Source organism: Scyliorhinus canicula, chromosome 7 (genome assembly GCF_902713615.1).
Source record: "Scyliorhinus canicula chromosome 7, sScyCan1.1, whole genome shotgun sequence".
In the NCBI taxonomy this organism is placed as follows: Eukaryota; Metazoa; Chordata; class Chondrichthyes; order Carcharhiniformes; family Scyliorhinidae; genus Scyliorhinus; species Scyliorhinus canicula.
The window spans coordinates 90,472,355-90,496,282 of record NC_052152.1 but is presented as its reverse complement, the minus strand read 5'-3'; the positions used below and the strand labels follow the sequence as shown (position 1 = coordinate 90,496,282).

The window sequence follows — 23,928 nt, the reverse complement described above, 5'->3', positions numbered from 1 at the left end:
CCTCCCCTTGATGAAGCCATGTTGACTCAGTCCTATTTTACCATGCACTCCCAGGTACTCTGCAATTTCATCCTTAATAATGGACCCTAAAATCTTACCAACGAACGACGTCAAGCTAACTGGTCTATAATTTCCCATCTTCTGTCGCCCTTCTTTCTTAAACAGGGATGCTACATTAACCATTTTCCAGTCCTCTGGGACCCACCATGACTCCAGTGAACGATCACCAGCAATTCCTCCACAATCTCCTCAGCTATCTCCTTCAGAACCTGGAGTGTAGTCCAGGGGATTTATCCACCTTCAGACGTTACAGCTTCCCCAGCACCTTCTCCTTAGTAATGGCCACTACACTCACCTCTGCTCGATGACTCTTGAGGTTCTGGTATGCCACTGGTGTCTTCCTCTGTGAAGACTGATGCAAAGTACCTATTCTGTTTCTCTGCCATTTCTTTATTCCCCATTACTACTTCTCCAGTCTCATTTTCCAATGGTACAATGTCCATTCTTGCCTCCCACTTATCTTTTCTATATCAAAAAAACCTCTTGCAATATTCTTTTATATTACTAGTTAGCTTACACTCATATTTCATCTTCTCCTCCATCCCCCCCCCCCCCAAACACATTGCTTTTTTAAAGTTGTCCTCTGCTTGCTTTTAAAGGTTTCCCACTAATCTTTGCCACATTGCATGCTTTTTCTTTTGCTTTTATGCTGTCCCTGACTCCCCTTGTCAGCCATGGATGCTTCGTCCTCCCCATAGCATATTTCCTCCTCCTTGGGATGAATTTCTGTTGTGCCTCCCAAATAACCCCCAAAAACTGCTGCCATTACTATCCCACTGTCTTCCTTACTAGGTTCCCCTTCCAATCAACTCCAGCCAGCTCTTCCCCCATGTCTTTGTAGTTAACTTTACTCAATTGTAATACCGTTACATTGGATTCCAGCTATTCCCTTTCAAACTGCGGGGTGAATTCTATCATATTGTGGGCACTGCCCCCTAGGGGTTCTTTCACCTTAAGTTCCCTAATCCCTGGGAGCATGCATGACCCTAGTGCACCTGGAGATCCCAGTTTTCTTTGAGGGACATTCCAGGGTGGTGAGTTGGCTCATGGGGGACAGGTTCTACCAACTGAGGTTATAGGTCATAGTTTTTTTTTTTTTTTCTTTTTTTAAAATTTAGATTACCCAATTATTTTTTCCAATTAAGGGGCAATTTAGCGTGGCCAATCCACCTACTCTGCACATTTTTGGGTTGTGGGGGCGAAACCCACGCAGACACGGGGAGAATGTGCAAACTCCACACGGACAGTGACCCAGAGCCGAGATCGAACCTGGGACCTCAGCGCCGTGAGGCGGTTGTGCTAACCACTAGGCCACCGTGCTGCCCTTATAGGTCATAGTTAATGACAACGGTACGGAGGCCCGAGACCAAGGTCCGATACGAGTCTCACGTTACGTTGTGGGGCTCTAAAGTGCACCCCCCTCCGAGGATCTCTTGCGTTGTGGTGGACTACTGTGGCCTATACAATCTGGCACAGCAGTGGTCCGAAATACTGGTGGAGGATAAGGAGGATGGATATGTAACCTGGTCTGAGGAGAAGGATGCAGCGGATCATGAGGGGTTGGACGACGGGCCAGAGGATGGAGGACAGGCGGTGGCTAGGGTCTGAATGCCAGGAGGATCATGGAGGCCCTCATCATCTCCAGATTCTCCTGAGATGAGGCTGTATCCGTCAAGCTCAACACCCCCCCCGCCCCCCAAATAACATAGCAGGTGGCATGTGTGGACACTGTACCTGGACATGAAGGGGTTGTGCTGGTGGGTGTCAGGCAGTTCCAAGGAACAAGCTTGACGACCGGATATTGGGAGGGTGCGAGGTGTCAGGCCAGTGGATGGGGGGGTTGATCATGGAGAGGGATTGGATTGGCAGGTAGAACTGATGCCATGAGAGGGGTGATAACTTACCCTTGCAGCTCGTTGGAGGTCATTCTTCTGACATTGGATGGCAGTCCTCCTGGTCATGCTACCTCCACTCACTGCGGCTGTCACTGTCTCCCAGGCGGCACTGCTGACCCTGCTGCTGGTTCTTGCTGTTGTAGGGAGGGTATCATCCAGGGAAAAAGCCTGCTGGAAGCACGGCTGTTGGGAGAATGAACAAGGTGGGGGTGGAATAGATGGTCCCTCCCCAAAGCAGAGAAAGAAATGAATGGAAGATATGTTGGTGAGGTAGAAAGATAATCTGGTGAATGTAGAGACTGGAGGGGTAGAAGACAAGGTAAACAGGGCACTTCTGTTGATAAGTTGGAGTGTGGGTAAGATAAGTTGGAGTGTGGGTAAAAGGAATTGGGGCAGATACAGTGAAGAATCCTGTTGACTCTGTAAATGGGAAACCTCACCTGAGAAAACGTTGGCATTTGCGATGCTTTGAAATGGAAGGTTTTACATCAATATCTATTATTCAGCGTTTAGGTCACCTATCATCCTCCTTTGTCTTCGAACACAGTTTCAGCCAATCTTCTACTTATACTAAGCTCTTAATTTCCACACAATTCTCGATTAGAAGTCTAAAACAAAGTCTCTTGTGGTTCTGTTATTCTGAATAGATATCATGATGGCCTCTCAGCCTTTGGTCTTTTATCATTAGGTTTGCTTCCATGATCACCATTTTCCCAAGCATCAGTTAGTCTACTGTGACAGTCTACCAGCATGTTGTGTGATAAACAAGAAATAAATGGCAGGCACGCAGATCAAATGTTCTTGTCGAAGAAGCTAACACTTGTTAAGAATATTCCCATGTCCCATGGTCTGTTACTGAATTTCATTTTTTAATATAGATGCTGACAGAATTTTCACAGTAACTTCATTGCAGTGCAAGCCTATTTGTGACACTAATCAAGATTATTATTATTGGGAGAGGCAACATTTGCACCACAGAGCGATTTGTTAGCTACAGCTGAAACTAAAAAACGGAATGAAAGTTGCAGCATCAATATTTGTCAATGGTAAATGCTAATGGGACAAGCAACAGCAAAAATTATAACAATCAAAGTTACCATTTTAGACAGGACAGATGTATATAATGATAGATAAGTCTATCTACCTATATCTTTGTTATCTTTTTAGATATAAGCTTTGTAGTAAATTAACTAGGAGCTAAACCATACTTGGTTTTCACTTCCTGTTCCCATTAAACTTAAAGGGCATAACAGAAATGAGTTAAAATTCCGATATAGAATTACACATGAAAAATAAAGAATAGCTGATATATCTCGAAGTGAGAGAACCAGCTACATACTTCTCACATCTTGTGCATTATTTTATGAACACAATTAATTCTTCATGTTGTCAGTGTACATCACAGTGAAGCACAGCTAAATATATATCTGTTGAGTTAATACTTCTTATTGCTCCCATAAGAGGTCAATGCACAAGGATAATTTCTTGACAAAGTGGTTAGTTAATTAATTTTTACTACATTTGCACTAGCAGCAATAAAATCTGTCCTGTTATCAAATTGTATCAGTTGGCAAAGACCCAGCAAAGAGATTACAAACTAATTCAACTATTGTAAATAAATGTAAGGTATAAAGAATTGCAAGAACCATTTTCTGGACGGCTGTCATTTGCAAAACATTAAGTATTATTGACAACATTCAAGGAAAGGCTGCATATCTTGTACGCAGAATTGAAGAGATCAAGAATGGTTTGCAAAACCCATACATCAAAGAACAGCTGGTTGCCAAATATTTCACCTCCCATATATGTTGAAGGAGGAACTCTGGAATATGTTAAGAATTTACCATACCTTAGCAGCCATCTGTCTCAAAAGACTAGTATTGACAAGGAGATCCAACAGAGGATCAGCTGTGCCAGCTCAGCCTTCTACAAACTATGCCAGAGAGTGTTTGAGAACACAAAATCACACTCCTGTACTGCAGTGAAAGCTGGACTGTGTGTCATTAACACACAACATAAGGACAAGGAACAGGAGTAGGCCATCTGGCCCCTCGAGCCTGCTCCGCCATTCAATGAGATCATGGCTGATCTTTTGTGGACTCAGCTCCACTTTCCGGCCTGAACATCATAACCCTTAATCCCATTATTCTTCAAAAAACTATCTATCTCTATCTTAAAAACATTTAATGAAGGAGCCTCAACTGCTTCACTGGGCAAGGAATTCCATAAATTCACAACCTTTTGGGTGAAGAAGTTCCTCCTAAACTCAGTCCTAAATCTACTGCCTCTTATTTTGAGGCTATGCCCCCTAGTTCTTTCACCCGCCAGTGGAAACAACCTTCCCGCATCTATCCTATCTATTCCCTTCATAATTTTATATGTTTCTATAAAATCCCCCTTCATCCTTCTAAATTCCAACGAGTACAGTCCCAGTCTACTCAACCACTCCTCGTAATCCAACCCCTTCAGCTCTGGGATTAACCTAGTGAATCTCCTCTGCACACCCTCCAGCGCCAGTACGTCCTTTCTCAGGTAAGGAGATCAAAACTGAACATAATACTCCAGGTGTGGCCTCACCAACACCTTATAGAATTGCAGCATAAACTCCCTAGTCTTAAACTCCATCCTTCTAGCAATGAAGGACAAAATTCCATTCGCCTTCTGAATCACCAGTTGCACCTGGAAACCAACTTTTTGCGACTCATGCACTAGCACACCCAGGTCTCTCTGCACAGCAGCATGTTTTAATATTTTATCATTTAAATAATAATCCCGTTTACTGTTATTCCTACCAAAATGGATAACCTCACATTTGTCAACATTGTATTCCATCTGCCAGACCTTAGCCCATTCACTTAACCTATCCAAATCCCTCTGCAGACTTCCGGTATCCTCTGCACTTTTTGCTTTACCACTATTTTTAGTGTCGTCTGCAAACGTGGACACATTGCCCTTGGTCCCCAACTCCAAATCATCTATGTAAATTGTGAACAATTCTGGGCCCAACACTGATTAGCTACTGATTGCCAACCAGAGAAACACCCATTAATCCCCACTCTTTGCTTTCTATTAATTAACCAATCCTCTATCCATTCTACTACTTTACCCATAATGCCATGCATCTTTATCTTATGCAGAAACCTTTTGTGTGGCACCTTGTCAAAGGCTTTCTGGAAATCCAGATACACCACATCCATTGGCTCCCCGTTATCTACCGCTCTGGTAATGTCCTCAAAAAATTCCATTAAATTAGTTAGGCATGACCTGCCCTTTATGAACCCATGCTGCGTCTGCCCAATTGGACAATTTCCATCCAGATGCCTCGCTATTTCTTCCTTGATGATAGATTCCAGCATCTTCCCTACTACCGAAGTTAAGCTCACTGGCCTATAATTACCCGCTTTCTGCCTACCTCCTTTTTTAAACAGTGGTGTCACGTTTGCTAATTTCCAATCCGCTGGGACCATCCCAGAGTCCAGTGAATTTTGGTAAATTATCACTAGTGCATTTGCAATTTCCCTAGCCATCTCTTTTAGCACTCTGGGATGCATTCCATCAGGGCCAGGAGACTTGTCTACCTTTAGCCCCATTAGCTTTCCCATCATTACCTCCTTAGTGATAACAATCATCTCAAGGTCCTCACCTGTCATAGCCTCATTTCTATCAGTCAATGGCATGTTATTTGTGTCTTCCACTGTGAAGACTGACCCAAAAAACCTGGTCAGTTCCTCAGCCATTTCCTCATCTCCCATTATTAAATCTCCCTTCTCATCCTCTAAAGGACCAATATTTACCTCAGCCACTCTTTTTTGTTTTATATATTTGTAGAAACTTTTACTATCTGTTTTTATATTCTGAGCAAGTTTACTCTCATAATCTATCTTACTCTTTATAGCTTTTTTAGTCGCTTTCTGTTGCTCCCTAAAGATTTCCCAGTCCTCCAGTCTCCCACTAATCTTTGCCACTTTGTATGCTTTTTCCTTCAATGTGATACTCTCCCTTATTTCCTTAGATATCCACGGTCGATTTTCCTTCTTTCTACCATTATAAACCTTTGCTGAGCACTGTGAAAAATCGCTTGGAAGGTTCTCCACTGTTCCTCAACTGTTTCACCATAAAGTCTTTGCTTCCAGTCTACCTTAGCTCTTCTCTCATCCCATTGTATTCTCCTTTGTTTGAACACAAAACTCTCCTCAGATTACTGCCTTTGAGGTCCTACTTTTTAGTTTAACTCCTAACTCCCTGAATTCAGCTTGTAGGACCTCATCCCATTTTTTACCTATATCGTTGGTGCCTATGTGCACCACGACAGCTGGCTGTTCCCCCCGCCCCAGAATGTCCTACAGCCGCTCAGAGACATCCTTGACCCTTGCACCAGGGAGGCAACATACCATCCTGAAATCTCGATTGTGTCCGCAGAACCGCCTGTCTATTCCCCTAACGATTGAGTTCCCTATCACTATAGCCCTGCCATTCTTCTTCCTGCCCTGCTGTGCAGCAGAGCCAGCCACGGTGCCATGAGCCTGGCTGCTGCTGCCTTCCCCTGGTGAGCCATCTCCCTCAACAGTATCCAAAGCGGTATATCTGTTTTGCAGGGAGATGACTGCAGAGGACACCTGCACTGCCTTCCTCCTCTCTTTTGGTCACCCATTTTCTATCTCCCTCAGTAACTTTCACCTGCGGTGTGGCCAACTCGTTAAACGTGCTATCCACGATGTCCTCAGCATCGCGGATGCTCCAAAGTGAGTCCATCCACAGCTCCAGAGCCGTCAAGTGGTCTAACAGGAGCTGTAACTGGACACACTTCTTGCACGTGAAGGAGCCAGGGACAGTGGAGCATTAGAGAAACTCCATCAGCAATGCCTCTTCCTCATCCTCCATATTCATTGGGAGGACCACTGAGCAAATGCTGGTGCCGTTCATGAAGTCCGCTCCACAGGTAAAACTCTTGCAAAATCAACTTCAATGGACTGGGCACAGTGTCCAGTGGACTTAAAAGTGTCTCAACTCTCAAATGTCCGTGTTCCAGGAGACAAAGAAAATGCTCCAACGGCACTCTGAAGCTCTCCATGACATTAATGCCAGGGAGAGGCTGGCTACCAATTGTTCAAAATAGCGACAACTTGCTTTTTCATTCGTTCATGGGATGTGCACATCACAGGTTGCAACAGCATTTATTGCCCTCCACTAATTGCCCTTGAGAAAGTGGTGTTGTGCTGCCGTTTGAATTCATGTGCTGCAGGGACACCCACAGTGTTGTCAGGAAACGAGTTCCATGATTTTGACCCAGCGACAGTGACAGAATGGCGTTATACTTCCAAGTCAGGAAAGTGTGTGACTTGGTGGAGAAGCTGCAAGTGGTAACTGTGGCCAAACGGCCACCTAAAATGGCGTCCTGCAAAGGGTGCTGGGAGAATTGGCCACGTTCGAGGACAGTAGGCTACAGCTCAAATAAACACTTAAGAAATAAACTGCAGCTCAGACTCTACAATACACAGGAATAAAGCCAACTCCAGGCCACCCCAGGAACAATGGAACTGACCTGTCAATCACATTTGTTTACCAGACACAGCTGCACCTAAACTCCTTATTTGGAAGGGCCTACCTATCCCCAACACATGTAAACATGGTCATTGAGTGCCCACCCCAAATCGATGTCAGTCATGATTGGACTGGATTGATCAGGGTGATCGAGCCCTGATCAATTGATTGACAATGACCCAGAGACCACCCACCAAAGGGCACGAAATCCAAGCAGGTTAAAAGGTGCTGCACCACCTTAGAATCGCTCTCTGTACAGCAGCACCCAACACCGGTGACCCTTCACCAGCCAAATAGGAAGACCATCCACGTCACCAGCAGAAGGAAGACCAGAGTCGAGAACGAGGAAGACCAACAACCAACCATTGAGGACTGCAAGTCACAGATAAAGGCTTGTCTCGTAAGTGTCGGTCACTTGAAGTTGAGTTAAGGCCTTGTGCGAACTTGCTCTATAGTTTAACTTATGTGTATGTGTGATTTATTTAACCGTAACAATTGTGCGATAGTGAATAAATATTGAATTGTTCAATGAAACAGACTTGTAATCATTGGTCCACCGTATACAAGTAAAAACACAATGTGGTTCAGGCACAACATAACATTCGCAAGCATCTGCCGCCCTCGTCCTTCTAGGTGGTAGAGGTCGCAGGTTTGAAAGGTGCTGTCAAAGGAGTCAGATGCTGCAGTCCATCTTATAGATGGTACACACTGCTGCTACTGTGCGTCATTGGTGGAAGGAGTGAGCATTGAAAACGTTGGATAGGGTGTCAATCAAGTGGGCTGCTTTGTCCTGGATGGTGGCGAGCTTCTCGACAGTTGTTGGAGCTGTACTCAACCAGTCAAGTGGAGCATATTCCATGACACTCCTGACTTGTCCCTTGCAGTTGGTAGACAAGTGAGTTACTCCCTGCAGAATTCCCAGCCTCTGACCTGTTCTTACAGCCACAGTATTTATATAGTGATAGGGGGGAATTCAGCGACGGTAATGCCATTGAATTTCAAGGGGAGATGGTTGGATTCTTATTGGAGATGGTCATTGCCTGGCACTGTGCTGCATGAATGTTAATTGTCATTTTTCAGCCTAAATCTCAATATTGTCCAGGTCTTGCTGCACATGGACACGGACTATTTCAATATCTGCGCAGTTGCGAATGGTGCTGAACAATGTGTAAACATCCGTGAACATCCCCATTTCTGATCTTTTAATGGAGTGAAGGCTATTTATGAAGCAGCTAAAGGTGGCTGAACCTACATACTGCCTTGAGGAATTCACGTAGCGATGTTCCGGCATTGAGATGACTGACCTCTAACAACCACAACGATCTACCTTTGTGCTATGTATGACTCCAACCAGTGGAGACTCCCCGCCCTATTCCCATTTTTCAATTTCGCTAGGGCTGCTTAACACCACCCTCAGTCAAATGCTACCTTGATGTTAGAGGCAGTCACTCTCATTCATCCATCAAGCTACATAATGTTTTGAGTTCAAATGCCTATAATGATCCCTGCGGCAGCAGACAAGGGAAGAAATTAAAGCAAATTCTGCACTCTGGATCCCACCACCTCATGGGATATTCTGGCCCATGTGCACAAAGATTATGAGAATCGCCTATTCAGTCACATGAAGACCCATGGCAGAGACTCCGGAGCCTGATTAAATGTTATTCTCGAGTTGAGGGACTGCCATGGACGAAAATTAAGTTATTATTAAAGCTAACTTTACAAGTTTCTCAGAGATGATTCCTTATTCTTTTCTCCCTACAGAACTGCAGATAAGAAGTTTACTGATTATCAAGGCATTCGCTACAAGGGACATGATTCCCAAAGCTAGAACTAATGACAATTGAACATACTGGAGTGAAGCACAGAAGATACAGTTTAGCTATTTAATATGTTCCTTCCAAATTCCACTTTATTTCTTCTATAACATGAATACCTTTACCTGAAAGAGGTTTAAGATTAAGGAAATTCCTGCTCTCAATTTGATTTGAGCTGGTGAACATTGAATTGTTCTACACACAGGTAAATAGTGAATTCAATACAGACGGGTAAAAAGGATGCAGGCTGAGACATGTGCAGCAAGGCAGATGCTGGGGGCACAAAATTAACGTGGGAGAAGTTGTGCAGGAGGAAAAAGATATAGATTTTGCATATCTAGAGTATGATTTACTGAATCTCGTTCAGGATAGTTAACTCTATATTTAGAATTTAGTATAGAAGAACATTTCAAGCAAATAACGTTGTCTGGAAAGCAGAACTAGTGGGTTGTGCTTCAATACCATTTGTGATGCACCTATTTGCTTCATACTTAATGTTAAGGTGTAGCTGCTAAGCTCTTGCATATCTGATATAACGAGGCAACAACTCATGCTGGTACTCCGATAATATTCCAGAATAACTGAGACAAATTTCTTTAATGGTGAAGTGTCAATTCTCTCAGGAAATGGAGCATCCTCACAGGTTTGCTTGGCTTTCAGACAAAAGTCAAGGAATAAGTTTTCTACATAATCCATTAAGAATGATAATTGCACATTACTGGCCAGACAGAAGTAACACTTTTGAGATAATAGGTAGGAACTGAGATTTGTGTGAAATGGCTTCCTTTAGTGGTTTTAAGTAAAGGGGTAACAGTTTTGCTTAAACAGAGGTAGCTCCAACTCTGTTGATTCAATAAATGTTCACTGCACAAGTCGGCAACTGTTTTACGGGTTTCTGGGAAAAACATTATCCACGTCAACTTGGAATAACATCCGACTTAGTTCGGCACTAAAATAATCCCATTCAATAATGAGTCCACATTACCAAACAAATCCTTTTATTATTTAAGAAACCTTAATTAAATATCCAAATCTGTGCTTTGCTAAAGTATGTATATCCAGTTCCTTGAGCATGGGTAACTGATATATTAAATGGGGCTTTATCATCTGCATGTGAAGGGACCAAAGGTGAAAACACAATGGCCAGGATTCTCTGTTTGAGAGACTAAGTGCTGATGCTGGGACTGAATTGTGAGAGTTCTACGTTGCCAAAAGCGGGCCTGATCCGGGTGCAATTCAGGATGCGTAATGCGCTAGCACTGTCGCCACGTGGAACTAGTGCAAGTACATACAACACCAGCATCTGATTCACTGGGGTCGAGATTGACACTGGAGAGCCTGACAGGCTGCAGCCGCATATAAGCACCCCATTCCCCACACACACTCATTCCAGCCAAGATGATGCCACCCCGAAGAGCAGCCCTGAGATTCGCAGATGCCGAGCTGGAGACATTGTTAGATGGCGTGGAGGAAAGGCAGGACAGCCAATCCCCAGGATGGCAAGAAGGTTGCAACCCGAGGATGTAAACCAGGCCTGAGCACAGGTGGCAGAGGCCGTGAGCGCATGGGCCAGGAAGCAGTGCAGGAAGAATCTGCAGGACCTCTTGAGGACAGCCTGGGTGAGCCACCACCTCTGTGCCCCTGGCACCAACACCCACCACCCCCCCCCCCCCCTCATGCCCCGCTCCCCGGAGGGGGGCGATCGAATCCCACCCGCCAGCAGTCTGTGCACACCCCACCCCGCGCCACATGTCAACATCCTTACCGCTTGCCAAGGCCAGATGTCCAGCACACACAGGCCACTAGCTGCAGATGCCCTGTGCTGCCAAGCAGCTGAATGTCCCCCCCCCCCCCCCCCAAAAACCTCTGAAGAAGGCAGCCCACAACCGCAGGGAGAGAGAGAAGACCAGAGGGGCCCGCTGGACCTGCAGCCCCTCACCATCGCAGAGCAGAGGGCATTGGACCTATCGGTGGACCTGAAGAACGGGCAGTCGCCGAGACGATCGGCTTCGGGGAAGCAACTGAGTTCCGATGGGTTACGGTGTCCACACTGCATGTGTGGCACCCCATCACCAACCAATCCCCCATGCAACTACTGTTTCGGGCAGCACGGTAGCATTGTGGATAGCACAATTGCTTCACAGCTCCAGTGTCCCAGGTTCAATTCTGGCTTGGTTCACTGTCTGTGCGGAGTCTGCACATCCTCTCTGTGTGTGCGTGTTTCCTCCGGGTGCTCCGGTTTCCTGCCACATTCCAAAGATGTGCAGGTTAGGTGGATTGGCCGTGATAAATTGGCCGTGATAAATTGCCCTTAATGTCCAAAATTGCCCTTAGTGTTGGGTGGGGTTACTGGGTTATGGGGATAGGGTGGAGGTGTTGACCTTGGGTAGGGTGCTCTTTCCAAGAGCCGGTGCAGACACGATGTGCTGAATGGCCTCCTTCTGCTGAATGGCCTCCTTCTGCACTGTAAATTCTATGATAAATTCTATGACTTAACTATGCATCTTTTGTCTTGCAGGATCACCCAACGATGTGGCGGGGCCATCGGGCATACACCGCCCCCCGGACACAACCCCAAGACTCATCTGGTGATGAGAGGCGACCTGCTGGCGACGCAGGTCCCCAGCCTGCGAGACCCCGGAGGACACGTCGGGGACGACAGCGACATTTTGGCACTGGCACCCTCAACCACTCCAGAGATACTCACCTCGACTGGGCACTTTAGTGAAGAGGCTCCTGCGGCACTACGTGGTGCGCACCAGACATGTGGTGCGGTACATCAGGTGGAGGTAGGAACCCCCGCGGGGGCAGCCGATTGGGGGGGGGGGGGGGGGGGGGGGGGCGGGCGGCCCAACACCAGGGGCGAGCTGCAGTCCAGATGGGTCTCAGGCTTCTGGAAATGGCGGTGTCAACAATGTTAGAGGTGCAAGCGCAGAACCAAGAATTACATGAGGGGGTGTCAGCAACCATGCAGCACCTGCATGTGCAGTTGGAGGAGTCCAACCACCCGCAGGGGCAGGGGAGGGTGCAACCATGCATGCCACTTAGGCAACACTGCTCGGGTGGCATCAGCGTTGGAGGCCTCGGGTGCAACGGTATTGGCCGTGGGTCAGGATGTCCAGGGCCTGGCCACTCGGTGCAGGCGGTGGCCGAGGCACAGGACAGGGCAGCCATCCTGTCCCCACCTGTGCCTGCCACATCCAATGGGCAGCTGGCCGAACAGGGTGGCACCATGCCACCTGTGACATCTGGGTCCATCCAGGTTTGGTCGCTCCAGAGAATGGCACCAAAAAGAGGACCCAGTTCACAGGGCGGGAATCACACCACCCCAGAAGGTTCGGAAAGGACCGTGAGATGGAATGGACAGCACGCATGTGCCTGTTTCCCGATTTTAAATACCGCAAGTGAACCTCGTGGTGGATAATTCCTCATGGCGGAGACGGAGCATCGCTGGAGGCACAGAGAATACTGGGGCGGGCCCATTAGTGATATGCCAATGCCATTTGCTGTACAATTAAAATCTTTACACCGCCGTGTGGTATAGAACACATTCACGCCACAGTCGAAGCACCGGAGCATGGTATTCTGTGTGGCGCCCTGCACCACTCAATATTCGGCTAACGCGCTGTTCTCCGCCAGGCTATGCTACGTGATTTTGGCGTCGTTGGACGGAGAATCTCATGCAATACTTTTAAGCCTACCCGAAGATTTTTTTTTAGTTCATTTTAAGGGATGTGGGTGTCATGGGTTAGGACAGCATATATTGCTCATCTCTCGTTGCCCTTCAGACTGTGGTGGTGAGTTGCCTTCCTGAGTCGCTGCAGTCCCTGAGGTGTAGGCACACCCAAAGTGATGTTCAGGATGGAGTTCCAGGATTTTGACCCAGCGACAGTGAAGGAACAGCGATATACTTCCAAGTCGGGGTGGTGAGTGACTTTGACTGGCACTTACAGGTGGTGGGGTTCCCAGGTATCTGCTGCTCTTGTCCTTCTAGAGGTCGTAGATTTGGAAGGTACTGTCAAAGGTACCGTGGCGAGTCCCTGCAGTGCATCTTGTAGATGGTACACACAGCTGCCACTGTTTTTTGTTGGTGGTGGAGGGACTAAATGTTTGTGGAAGGGGCAGAAATCAGGCGGGCTTTGTCCTGGATGCTGTTGAGCTTCTCGAGTGTTGTTGGGGATGCACACTTTCAGGCAAGTGGAGAATATTCCATTACACTTCTGATTTGTGTCTTATAGATGGTGGGCAGGCTTTGGGGAGGGTCAGGAGGTGAGTTACTCGCCGTAGGATCCCTAGACTTTGACCTGCTCTGGTAGCCACAGTATTAATAAGGCTAGTCCAGTTCAGTTTCTGATCAATGGTAACACCCAGGATGTTGATAGTGGGGGATTCAGTGATGGTAATGTCATTGAAAGTCAAGAGGCAATGGTTAGTTCCTCTCTTGTAGGAAATGGTCACTGCCTGGCACTTGTGTGGCGTGAACACTTGTCATCCAAGCTACTCTTGGTGATTGTATATTGAAGTCCTTCACCCAGAGTATATTCTGCGCCCTTGCTACTCTCAATGCTTCCCCCAAGTGGTGTTCAACATGGAGGAGGCTGATTCATCAGCGGATAGTGGCCAGTACGTGGTAATCAGCAGGAGGTTTCTTTGCCCATATTTAACCTGAAGCCATGAGACTTCATTGGGCTCAGAGTGGATGTTAAGGACTCCCAGATCAACTCCCTCCCGACTGTATACAGCTGTGCGTCCCCTCTGCTGGACCTGTCTTGCAGTTGAGACAGGACATACCCAGGAATTGTGATAGCGGTGTCTGGGACATTTTCTGTAAGGTATGATTCTGAGAGTATGACTACGTCAGGCTGTTGCTTGACTAGTCTGTGAGACAGCTCTCCCAACTTTGGCACAAACCACCAGTTGCTTGTAAGGAGGAATTTGCAGGGTTGACAGGGCTGAGTGTGCCATTGGCATTTCCAGTGCCCGTGTTGATTCTGGGTGGTCTGCCCGGTTTCATTCCTTTTTTGTGTTTTTGAAGCAGTGGAAGACAATTGAGTGCCTTGCTGGACCATTTCAGAGTACAATTAATAGTCAACCACATTGTTGTGGGTAACATGTAGGCCCGACCAGGTAAGGATGGTAGATTTCCTGCCCTAAAGGACATTAGTGAATCAGATTTGCTTTCACAACAATCGCTAATGGTTCATGGCCATTATTAGACATTTTTAATTCCAGATATTTTATTGAGTCCTGGGTCCCTGGATCATCACCTTGGGTCTCTGGATTACTAATCCAGCGACAATACCACTACGCCACCACTTCTCCTTCCACAAGGTCAAGTTATATGCTTTATTTTACAATGAATTCCCTGCGAATACAACCGAGAACATTAGTTTAGCAATAACTTTAGCCAATTCGCAACCCACTGCAGCTAATTCCATGAATATATTTTAACTTCTTACCTAAGGAACAGTGCAAGGTGCTTTACCAAGACTTTTAGATTCCGGTCAGTAATTTGCATCTTTCCCAACAGCTCTGGTAGCTTTACTGCAAGAAAATTGATAAAAGTACAATACAATTCCATTAAAAAAAAACTTGTACGGGATCCTTTTGAAGCGTCTTTCATCCTCCCTTTTATACCTTGGTAATAAAGTGTGTGACCATATTCTTTTTTTTTAAATAAATTTAGAATACCCAATTCATTTTTCCAATTAAGGGGCAATTTAGTGCGGCCAATCCACCTACTCTGCACATCTTTGGGTTGTGGGGGCAAAACCCACGCAAACACGGGGAGAATGTGCAAACTCCACACAGACAGTGACCCAGAGCCGGGATTCGAACCTGGGACCTCGGCGCCATGAGGCAACAGGGCTAACCCACTGCGCCACCATGCTGCCCAAGTGTGTGACCATATTCTTGATACCATTTGTTTTCTTTTTTCAAACTTGAAGAGCAAATTACCAAATTCTCTTTTCAGTTATTTACTGTACTTTCCCCTGCACATCCCAATATGTATTTGCAGTATTTATTTAAGATGCAAATCTGTATTTATTCTATATTCTTCCCAGATCAAAATTACATTGGCTTTCAGTTTTCTTCTTGCATTCGATGGTGGATTTATGGTGTTTACCCGGCGAAGTGAATTCCAACCCCAGACATCCCCTGGAGCCCCCAACATAATGAGTGTTCAATAATCAGCGCCAGACTATAATTATTTTCTGACTGGTTTGTTGGCTGATCACCTGATGAAACTTGGCCACTATCCAAGGTCAGCACCACAATTCCTGTCACCTCCCTCTGATTCTACTGCAAACATTAACACACCTCAGCATTGCAAAAAAAACTCCTGTTACAACATTGCAAATTCAGAATTCTAATATATAGGGTTAAATTTGTATTAAAAGGTGAAGCAAAATTCAATCTTAATATATTACCAGCCACCTAAGCTTAGTTATAAATAGATTTTCAACTTCGTCATACATACTTTTGGGGTCACATATCTACAGAAACATATTCAAGACTGCATATCATAATGCAGTTCTGTCACTCTTGCAATTTTTAGGATTTCCATCCATATATAAGAACAGTCTGTTTCATGCAACATAATTTCATATTTCTATACAGCAAACAATGGTTAGCTCTTACAGATACCTTTTGGATTAATATTCAAAACCAATTAAATTAATTACAATATTTTCCAGGTACATTATAAAATCACACTGCAAAGCTGGCGACCATTCAAAATATCATGCCTGTGCAAGCTCTTTGAAAGACCTATTGAATTAATTTTACTCCTTGCTGTTTCCCCATTACATTGCAAAAGATGGTATGATTGAAGGCTGACCTGCCATTTTTAGAAATTCCTTACTGAGATTGAAAAGTCACTTGATATTCAGATTTTTAATCAGTTTCCATTTAACACATATTATATGGCATCTACTCAAGTCCTATAATTTCCTCTGTACACTCCCAGTTTCTTCCACTGAAAATAAAAATGCACAAAGACTTACCAAACAGTCGCAAAAGATGCTGAGCTCCATAGATATACGAGGGTGCTGGAGGCTGTTCAATCAATGGATAATTATCTGGCATCATTTTCCAAGACAAAACCTGTTAAACCAACGCAAAAGTCAGTTTTCAGTGACATATGTTCACTATTAAAGTAGTCAGTGCAAGAATATTTCAACAGATCAAAGCCAAATCCAATCTATTCCTGAATTCCTAATCCAACATAGTTATATTTTATACTTAAATGCTTCTCAATCTAATTAGATATTATCAAGATTCAGTTTGCTGAATCTTAATGATCGATCGACTGCCAAATCCATCCTAGAATCAAACTTTAGGTCTCAACTGTTTTTGCAAAAATGCATGTAAGTGAAATGTATGGGGCGCGATCTACCGACTGTACACGCCGATGGGATATTCCAGTCCCATGCCGGCACACGGGTTTCCCGGCATCAAGGAGCGCAATTACTGGGAAATCTCGTTGACAACGGCGTGGTCAGTAAATCCCGCTAGCGGGTTGCCTCCGTCGCCAAAACTCACGCGGTGGGTTGGTCGGCAAATCCCACCCATGATGTTTAAACTATCACGATTACATTTTTTTTTTAAGGACAGGCCCAGTTTATGCTAATACTAAGAAATGTTTTCTATCCTGTACATTTTTCAAGTTTAAAAAAGGAATTTTTAATATAAAATTACATGGAAGTTCCAAAATAGAAAAAGGGCATCTTGCCATTTCCTTGGCCCTCCAAATTACACTTAACCCTCTACTTTAGTCTAATCTGCAAATCTGGACACATCCATTCCCACTTGCCCTGTATCCAAATCATTGAAGGGCAGAGTGAATAGAAATAGTCACAGAATAAAACCTTACTGAACACCACAATCCATTTCTAACTACTGAGAAATTTCTTGCATCCCTTCCAATCAGTGTTTAATTTACATTGCTAATCTCTTACTTCTATATTGCTAATCCTTTCGTTGTCTGCTGTGTGGCACCTTATCAAAGGATTTCTCAAAATGCTCAGTGCACTGCATGTGCTGCATTATCTTCACCGTTAGACTGACCATTCTTTCAAGAACTCTTATCAGGTATGGTAAGTGTGATCCTATTGGCGGCTGCTAATGCTTTTCTTATCTTTATATTTGGCAAACTCATTTTTTAAAAAACATGTCAACATGTTCCCTGTCACAGATGTTAATTAACTGAACTGTGAATACAGATGTTCACCATGATTCTCTTTTTGAAAATGATTATCACATTGGCCATTCTCCAGTCCTTGGGTGCACATCCACTTTTAACAGTCTGGCAATAAAATTCCTACGGTTTCCTCTATAGTATGCCAAAAGGTATCAGCAATTTCATCCACTTTATCTTAATAAATAAAAGAAAAGTGAGAAATTATCTTGTTCCATTTCTAATCAATTTCAAAGTTTACCTCCTTCTCGACATTATCTTTTAGCAAACCCTGAAGGAAAGTACTTGTCAACCATGCTCATGTTAACAATGCTCAAAGTCCACTTATTCTCTACTAAATCAATATCCATTTGTCTCAGGAGCCACACCTCAGAATCTCAATTCCCTTTTTGGTTTTATATTTGCAGAATACTATATTTTTGAATAAAATACATTTTAATTCTCTTTGTATTCTTGAAACAACTAATAGACCAATTTCGACTGAATTTTCAACCAAATGAACTATTACATCTTCTTAAGAGGCAATAGGCATCTTCTCCCAAAGAATTCTGTGTTAAATATGTAGAATCCCAGAAACAAATTCATAGTGTGGTTTACACTAAAATTTTCAAAGTTCTCCTGTCACTGAAGTAGTCTGCCTTCTTTATAAAGTAACTGAACCATGACTTCAGAAATTTTCAGAATCTCTTCCATTTTGTTACTTGACATTCATTCTACAGAATTTTGAAAAAGATTAATTTGGAAATTGTAATTTGACCCGAGGTTAATGTAAAATCTCCAATACAAAAAACAACTAAAGCTGTCATCCTAGAAATTGCCCACTTTCTCTATCTTATAGCTTTGACAAAGGGTCACCTGGACTCGAAACGTTAGCTCTTTTCTCTCCCTACAGATGCTGCCAGACCGGCTGAGATTTTCCAGCATTTTCTCTTTGGATTCTAGAAATTGTGCCGTTAATCCAGAGTACATCTTAAAAGATACACAAAAATTTGGATAAAACCATAAAAACAAATTTAACAGATCGCTTGCTTCAATACCATCATAGTACTACGAATAAAATCTAATTTTCAGAATTATGACAGGTTGACCTATAATATTCTATCCAACATTTACCGTGGGCAGCACGGTAGCATTGTGGATAGCACAATCGCTTCACAGCTCCAGGATCCCAGGTTCAATTCCAGTTTGGGTCACTGTCTGTGCGGAGTCTGCATATCCTCCCCATGTGTGAGTGGGTTTTCTCCGGGTGCTCCGGTTTCTTCCCACAGTCCAAAGATGTGCAGGTTAGGTGGATTGGCCATGATAAATTACCCTTAGAGTCCAAAATTGCCCTTAATGTTGGGTGGGGTTACTGGGTTATGGGGATAGGGTGGAGGTGTTAACCTTGGGTAGGGTGCTCTTTCCAGGAGCCGGTGCAGACTCGATGGGCCGAATGGCCTCCTTCTGCACTGTAAATTCTATGATGATTTAGTCCCATTTCCCTTTTCACTGCTGTGCTTCCCAACCTCCAGAGGCTTCCTGAAAACTTTCCATGAATCAATTTCAAAATTCTTATCCCAACCTATAAATCACTCCATGTCTTTGCCCCTCCTTATATGTACAACCTCATTCATTCCTTTTTTCAAGAACACTTCTGACTCTGAACTCTTTTTGAGATTTCCTCCCCTCCCCCCACAACCTTCGGTCCATTCCACTATTGGCTGCAGAATCATATATCATTTCAGCCCAGACTCTGAAATACTCTGCATGGTCCCCTCCATCTTCCAAGTTTCAAACCCCTTTTCAGTAATGATTCCTGTGCCGAGTGGTGCTGGTGGGCCATGCTATCCAACTGCACACTCAAAGTTTTTGAGAGGCAAGCCTCCCTCCACTTTGAAATGAGTGTTCTTGTGCAGCAGTTGTCACCTTTAACCCATTATGCAATAGAGTTTGTAGGAATGCCAAATACAGACGGAACATAAAATAACAAACTTTTGGATGTTTCTCATTTTCTCTGCAATCCATTATAAACTGTTGATTTGCAGTGACGGCATTTTATTAAAGGATGGATTGTTTCTTTGGAAGAAAATATATGGTCCACATCAAGAGAATGGCAAGTTAGAAACTCGTACATGTGTTTTAAAATAATATTCACACGTACTGAGCCCACAAAGAGGTTAGAAACTCGTACCTCATTCAATTCATTGCTCCTTCTGCGATCAAACACTGCAGCCCCTTCTTTACTTGGTGTCAGTGTGACAGGAGATGAGGAGCCACTATGAACAGGCGTTTCTTCAAAGTAAAAAAATGCATTTGAATTAAACAAATACTAACTTTCATTTTAACCAGTTACCAAATAAATGGAGAAAGCATGAGGGGTTACTATCAAGCACAATTATTAAGTGCCTTAACATCTTCAAAAAACCTAAATGTGCCATTTATTTTCACATTCGCTGGTTTGCCCACAAGAAAAACGAGCAAAAAAAAATAAAAATCACATAATCCAATCTCCATAATATTGAAGAAAATCATTTAAACTTCATGAAATGGAAACAGAATTTGACATATGCATTCACCACAAAAGAGATATTGATTATTTCCTTCAAGTAAAATTTTCCATGTTAGCATTTCCCAGGGATGGTGTAATTTATACTAATGCCGAAGATACAGAAACCCATTTCACAGAAAAATACAGTGCAGAAAAGGCCCTTCGGCCCATTGAGTCTGTGGTCAAGTTCACAAAAAGGACTATTGAACTGGACAAAGCACTCAGCAACCTACAAAAGGAGTATTCAATTGGGCAATATGGTCCCAGATCAAATTAAATTCAGATATATTGAAGGTACTACCTATAGTAATAATCTTTATTAGTGTCACAACTAACAAGCTAACATAACACTGCAATGAAGTTACAGTTGTTGGAGAAATACATTTCACAAATATATCATTGGCGGTGTGGAAATAGGTAATAGAGAAGTGATCTGGCAGTCATTGTGGAGCAGCAATAAGCAAGCAATTAGAATACTAAATTATTCAACAAGCCTGAAGATATGGTGAAGTAAGACAATGATCTGGTCTCACTTTTCTCACAAGGCTTCTGAATGAAATTGACAGTCGAGGGCAAGAGGAGTGTCCAGCTGCAACTAAACAACCAAAAGTTATAGGACACTGCAGCATTCAAGGAAGACTTTAATTCGATCAGGCTGGACTGAATTTGAATTTGGGTCCGAGAGTTGGCAGGGCATGAACTAATTAACTCCACCCATTCTGGTATACTTAGCCCAACCTGAAATGTTAATTCACTACATAGGTCCACTTTGAAACTATTATGTCATGCAAATAGTAGTTTTCATTATTAATAGTTTTTACATCACTACTTATCTCCAACAATAAATATCTGACAATTCTAAAGGTGATCTGTGATCATCACAACAAGAATGTCAGAATGTGCAACTTGGAAAATGCTTCTTTTCAATTAAAATCGCTAAGTTACAACAAAAGTGTTAAACACCTACTTTTTTCCAAGTGTAAAAGCAATCTGGGCATTTGGGCAGCAGATTCATAAAACCGGCGCTTTGACTGGGGAGAAGCGCTGCTTTCAGATAGTCTGTCACAGCCTGATGCATGCCGTGTAGATCGCCTCAACGACTGAACAGATTCAGGATCAATCTTTCGTCGCTTCGGTGTTGCAGGATCGCCTGACAAGGGCTGGCTGTCTGTGGATTGGGGTGTTGATGGGTTCAGAAGAGGAGGAGGACTTGGTGAATGCTCCTTTTGAACTCTAAGTAAGGAAATAAAGTAAACACTTCAATAAGTGCAATACTTTGGTAAATACCAACATGAACAGACTTAGTAGTACACCATAAGTTATGCTGAGAATGGATACACATAAGCAAAACTAAAATTCCCAAAGTCGACAATGAGACACCTAACAAGAATCAAAGTAAGCTGGACAATTTTCTGGAGGTTTCCCAGTTAATCGCCCCACCAAGTAACACATTAACTTTTAATGACAAGCAGGTTTTAAAGTACTGTTGCTCTAATGCTGGAATTATGTCAATGGGAATTGGTGGGGGGGGGGGGGGGAGCTCTTCGCTGGTTGGAGTCATATCGAGCACAAAAGAAGCACTGGGAATGGGAGCTGGGATAGACTGGGATCGAGAATGTGAGCGAGTGATTTGTTTCCAAGGGGAACGTGGGAATTTAATAGTTAATTATTTACCCGGATGACACATTCTCCATTGACAGCAAAAAGTGTCTTAACTGCTTCCCATTTTCTAATAGTTTTATTCAGGATAAATAGTGAGTTGGACAGAAATGGCAGCATCTGGGGGTTTCTTTCACACAACTCCTTCACACAGGCATCACCGGAACAGGAAGAAACGGCTGATTTCTGACTCTCTCCCCTGAAAGCGGCCGGGAATGTTACAATGGGAAGTCGGGAGGAAAAGGGAGGCACGGCGGTTGGCACCGCTGCCTCACAGCGCCAGGGACCCAGATTAAATTCTGGTCTTGGATGATTGTCTGTGTGGAGTTTGCGTGGGTTTCCTCCAGGTAGTCTGGTTTCCTCCTGCAGTCCAAAAATGTGCAGATTAGGTGGACTGGCAATGCTAAACTGCCCTTTAGTGTCCAAAGGTCAGGTGGGATAATGGGGTTACGGGGATAGGGAGGGTGAGCCTAGATAGGGTGCTCTTTGAGGTTTAGTGCAGACTCAATTGGCCGAATGGCCTCTTTCTGCAGTGTAGGAGTTTTATAGTTCTGAGATGGTTGTGGTTGTTGGAGGTCAATTATCGCAGATCCAGGATATCATTGCAGAGGTTCCTCAGGATAGTGTCCTAGGCCCAACCATCTCCTGCTGCTTCATCAATGACCTTTCTTCTATCATAAGGTCAGAAGTAGGGCCATTCACTGATGAATGGGGTTGTTGGCTGATGAATGCACAATGTTCTGCACCATTGAGGACTCCTCAGATATGAAGCAACCCATGACTAAATGCAACAACACCTGGAGAATATCCAGGCGCAGGCTAACAAGTGGGAAGTCCGCACCACACAATTGCCAGACAATGACCATCTCCAACAGGATGGAATCTAACCATCACACCTTAGCATTCAATATCATTATTATTGTTGAATTCCTCACTATCAACATCCTGGGGATTACCATTGTCCAGGAACTATACTCGGCTATATTGTGTCTAAAAGAGAAGGTTAGAGGCTAGGAATCCTGCAGCGAGTAACTCACTTCCTGACTTGCGAAAGCCTGTCCACCACTTAAAAGGCACAAGTCAGGAGAGTGATAAAATACTCTCCACTTGCCTGAATGAGCTCAACTGCAACAATACTCAAGAAGATTCACAGCATCCAGGCCAAAGCAGCCCACTTGGCAACCTATCCACAAACATTCACTCCTTTCACCACGGACGAACAGTGGCAATAGCGTGTACCATTGACAAGATGCACTGCAGGAGCTCACCAAGACCTTTTAGATGGCACTTTCCAAACGCACAACTGCCAACATTTAGAAGGACAAGTGCAGCACACATGGAAACATCACCAAGTGAAAGTCAACACCACCACGGTGGCACAGTGGTTAGCACTGCTGCCTTACAGCTTCAGGGACCTGGGTTTAATTCTGACCTCGGATAACTGTCTGTGCGGTGCTTGCACTTTCTCCCCATGTCTGCGTGGGTTTCCTCCGAGTGCTCCGCTTTCCTCTCATGGTTCAAAGACGTGCAGGTCAGGTGGCTTGGTCACGCTAAATTGCCCCTTAATAATCACTTATTGTCACAAGTAGGCTTCAATGAAGTTACTGTGAAAAGCCCCTAGTCGCCACATTCTGGCGCCTGCTCGGGGCGGCTGGTACGGGAATTGAACCCGCGTTGCTGGCATGTTCTGCATTACAAGTCAGCTCTTTAGCCCACTGTGCTAAACCAGCAAAGGTTCGGTGGGATTACTGGGATAGGGTAGAGGCATGGGCTTAAGTAGGATGCTTTTTCCAAGGGTCGGTGCAGACTCGATGAGCTGAATGGCCTCCTGCACTGAAAATCCTATGATAATTAGATTAATTGGTCCTTGAAAAATTTTAATCTCTTTTCTGTAATACACATGTACATTTTACTATGAGTCCTTGGAATATAAATACCATACTTTGATACAGGTACAAAGGTAATTTATTAAAATCAGCCTTGAAAAGAGCATGGACATTAAGTTTTAAGTTTCCCCACTGACATGACTTTTGATAATGTCATATCCTTGGACAAGAGGCAACTTACCGAACATGTGGCAATGTTTCCTTAATTGGAACAAAGAATTTAGATGAAGTAACCTTCTTGAACTGAGCGTGTTCGTACTGGTAGAGCAAAATCATGGGTAGTGTAAAATCAAACGTAATTCTTAAACCATCCACCATTTCTTTACAAAGCTCAACACTGCAG

At 44.1% G+C, this 23,928-nt stretch overlaps 1 protein-coding gene across 4 annotated transcripts in view; it reads right to left on the bottom strand.

The window, feature by feature from the left end:
* Positions 1-23,928, bottom strand: part of LOC119969186 (male-specific lethal 3 homolog) — a 70,468-nt gene that overhangs the window by 6,689 nt on the left and 39,851 nt on the right. For 3 of the 4 annotated variants that reach the window (XM_038802430.1, XM_038802431.1, XM_038802434.1), the window contains 5 exons: positions 23,767-23,922; positions 21,008-21,273; positions 19,684-19,784; positions 16,321-16,420; positions 14,773-14,857 (listed from right to left, as the gene is read on the bottom strand). In XM_038802430.1, the coding sequence (XP_038658358.1) occupies positions 14,773-14,857; positions 16,321-16,420; positions 19,684-19,784; positions 21,008-21,273; positions 23,767-23,922 (708 nt within the window). Of the gene's footprint in view, positions 1-14,772; positions 14,858-16,320; positions 16,421-18,305; positions 18,483-19,683; positions 19,785-21,007; positions 21,274-23,766; positions 23,923-23,928 lie in introns of those variants that run through there. The other variant, XM_038802432.1, reaches the window with a different exon arrangement.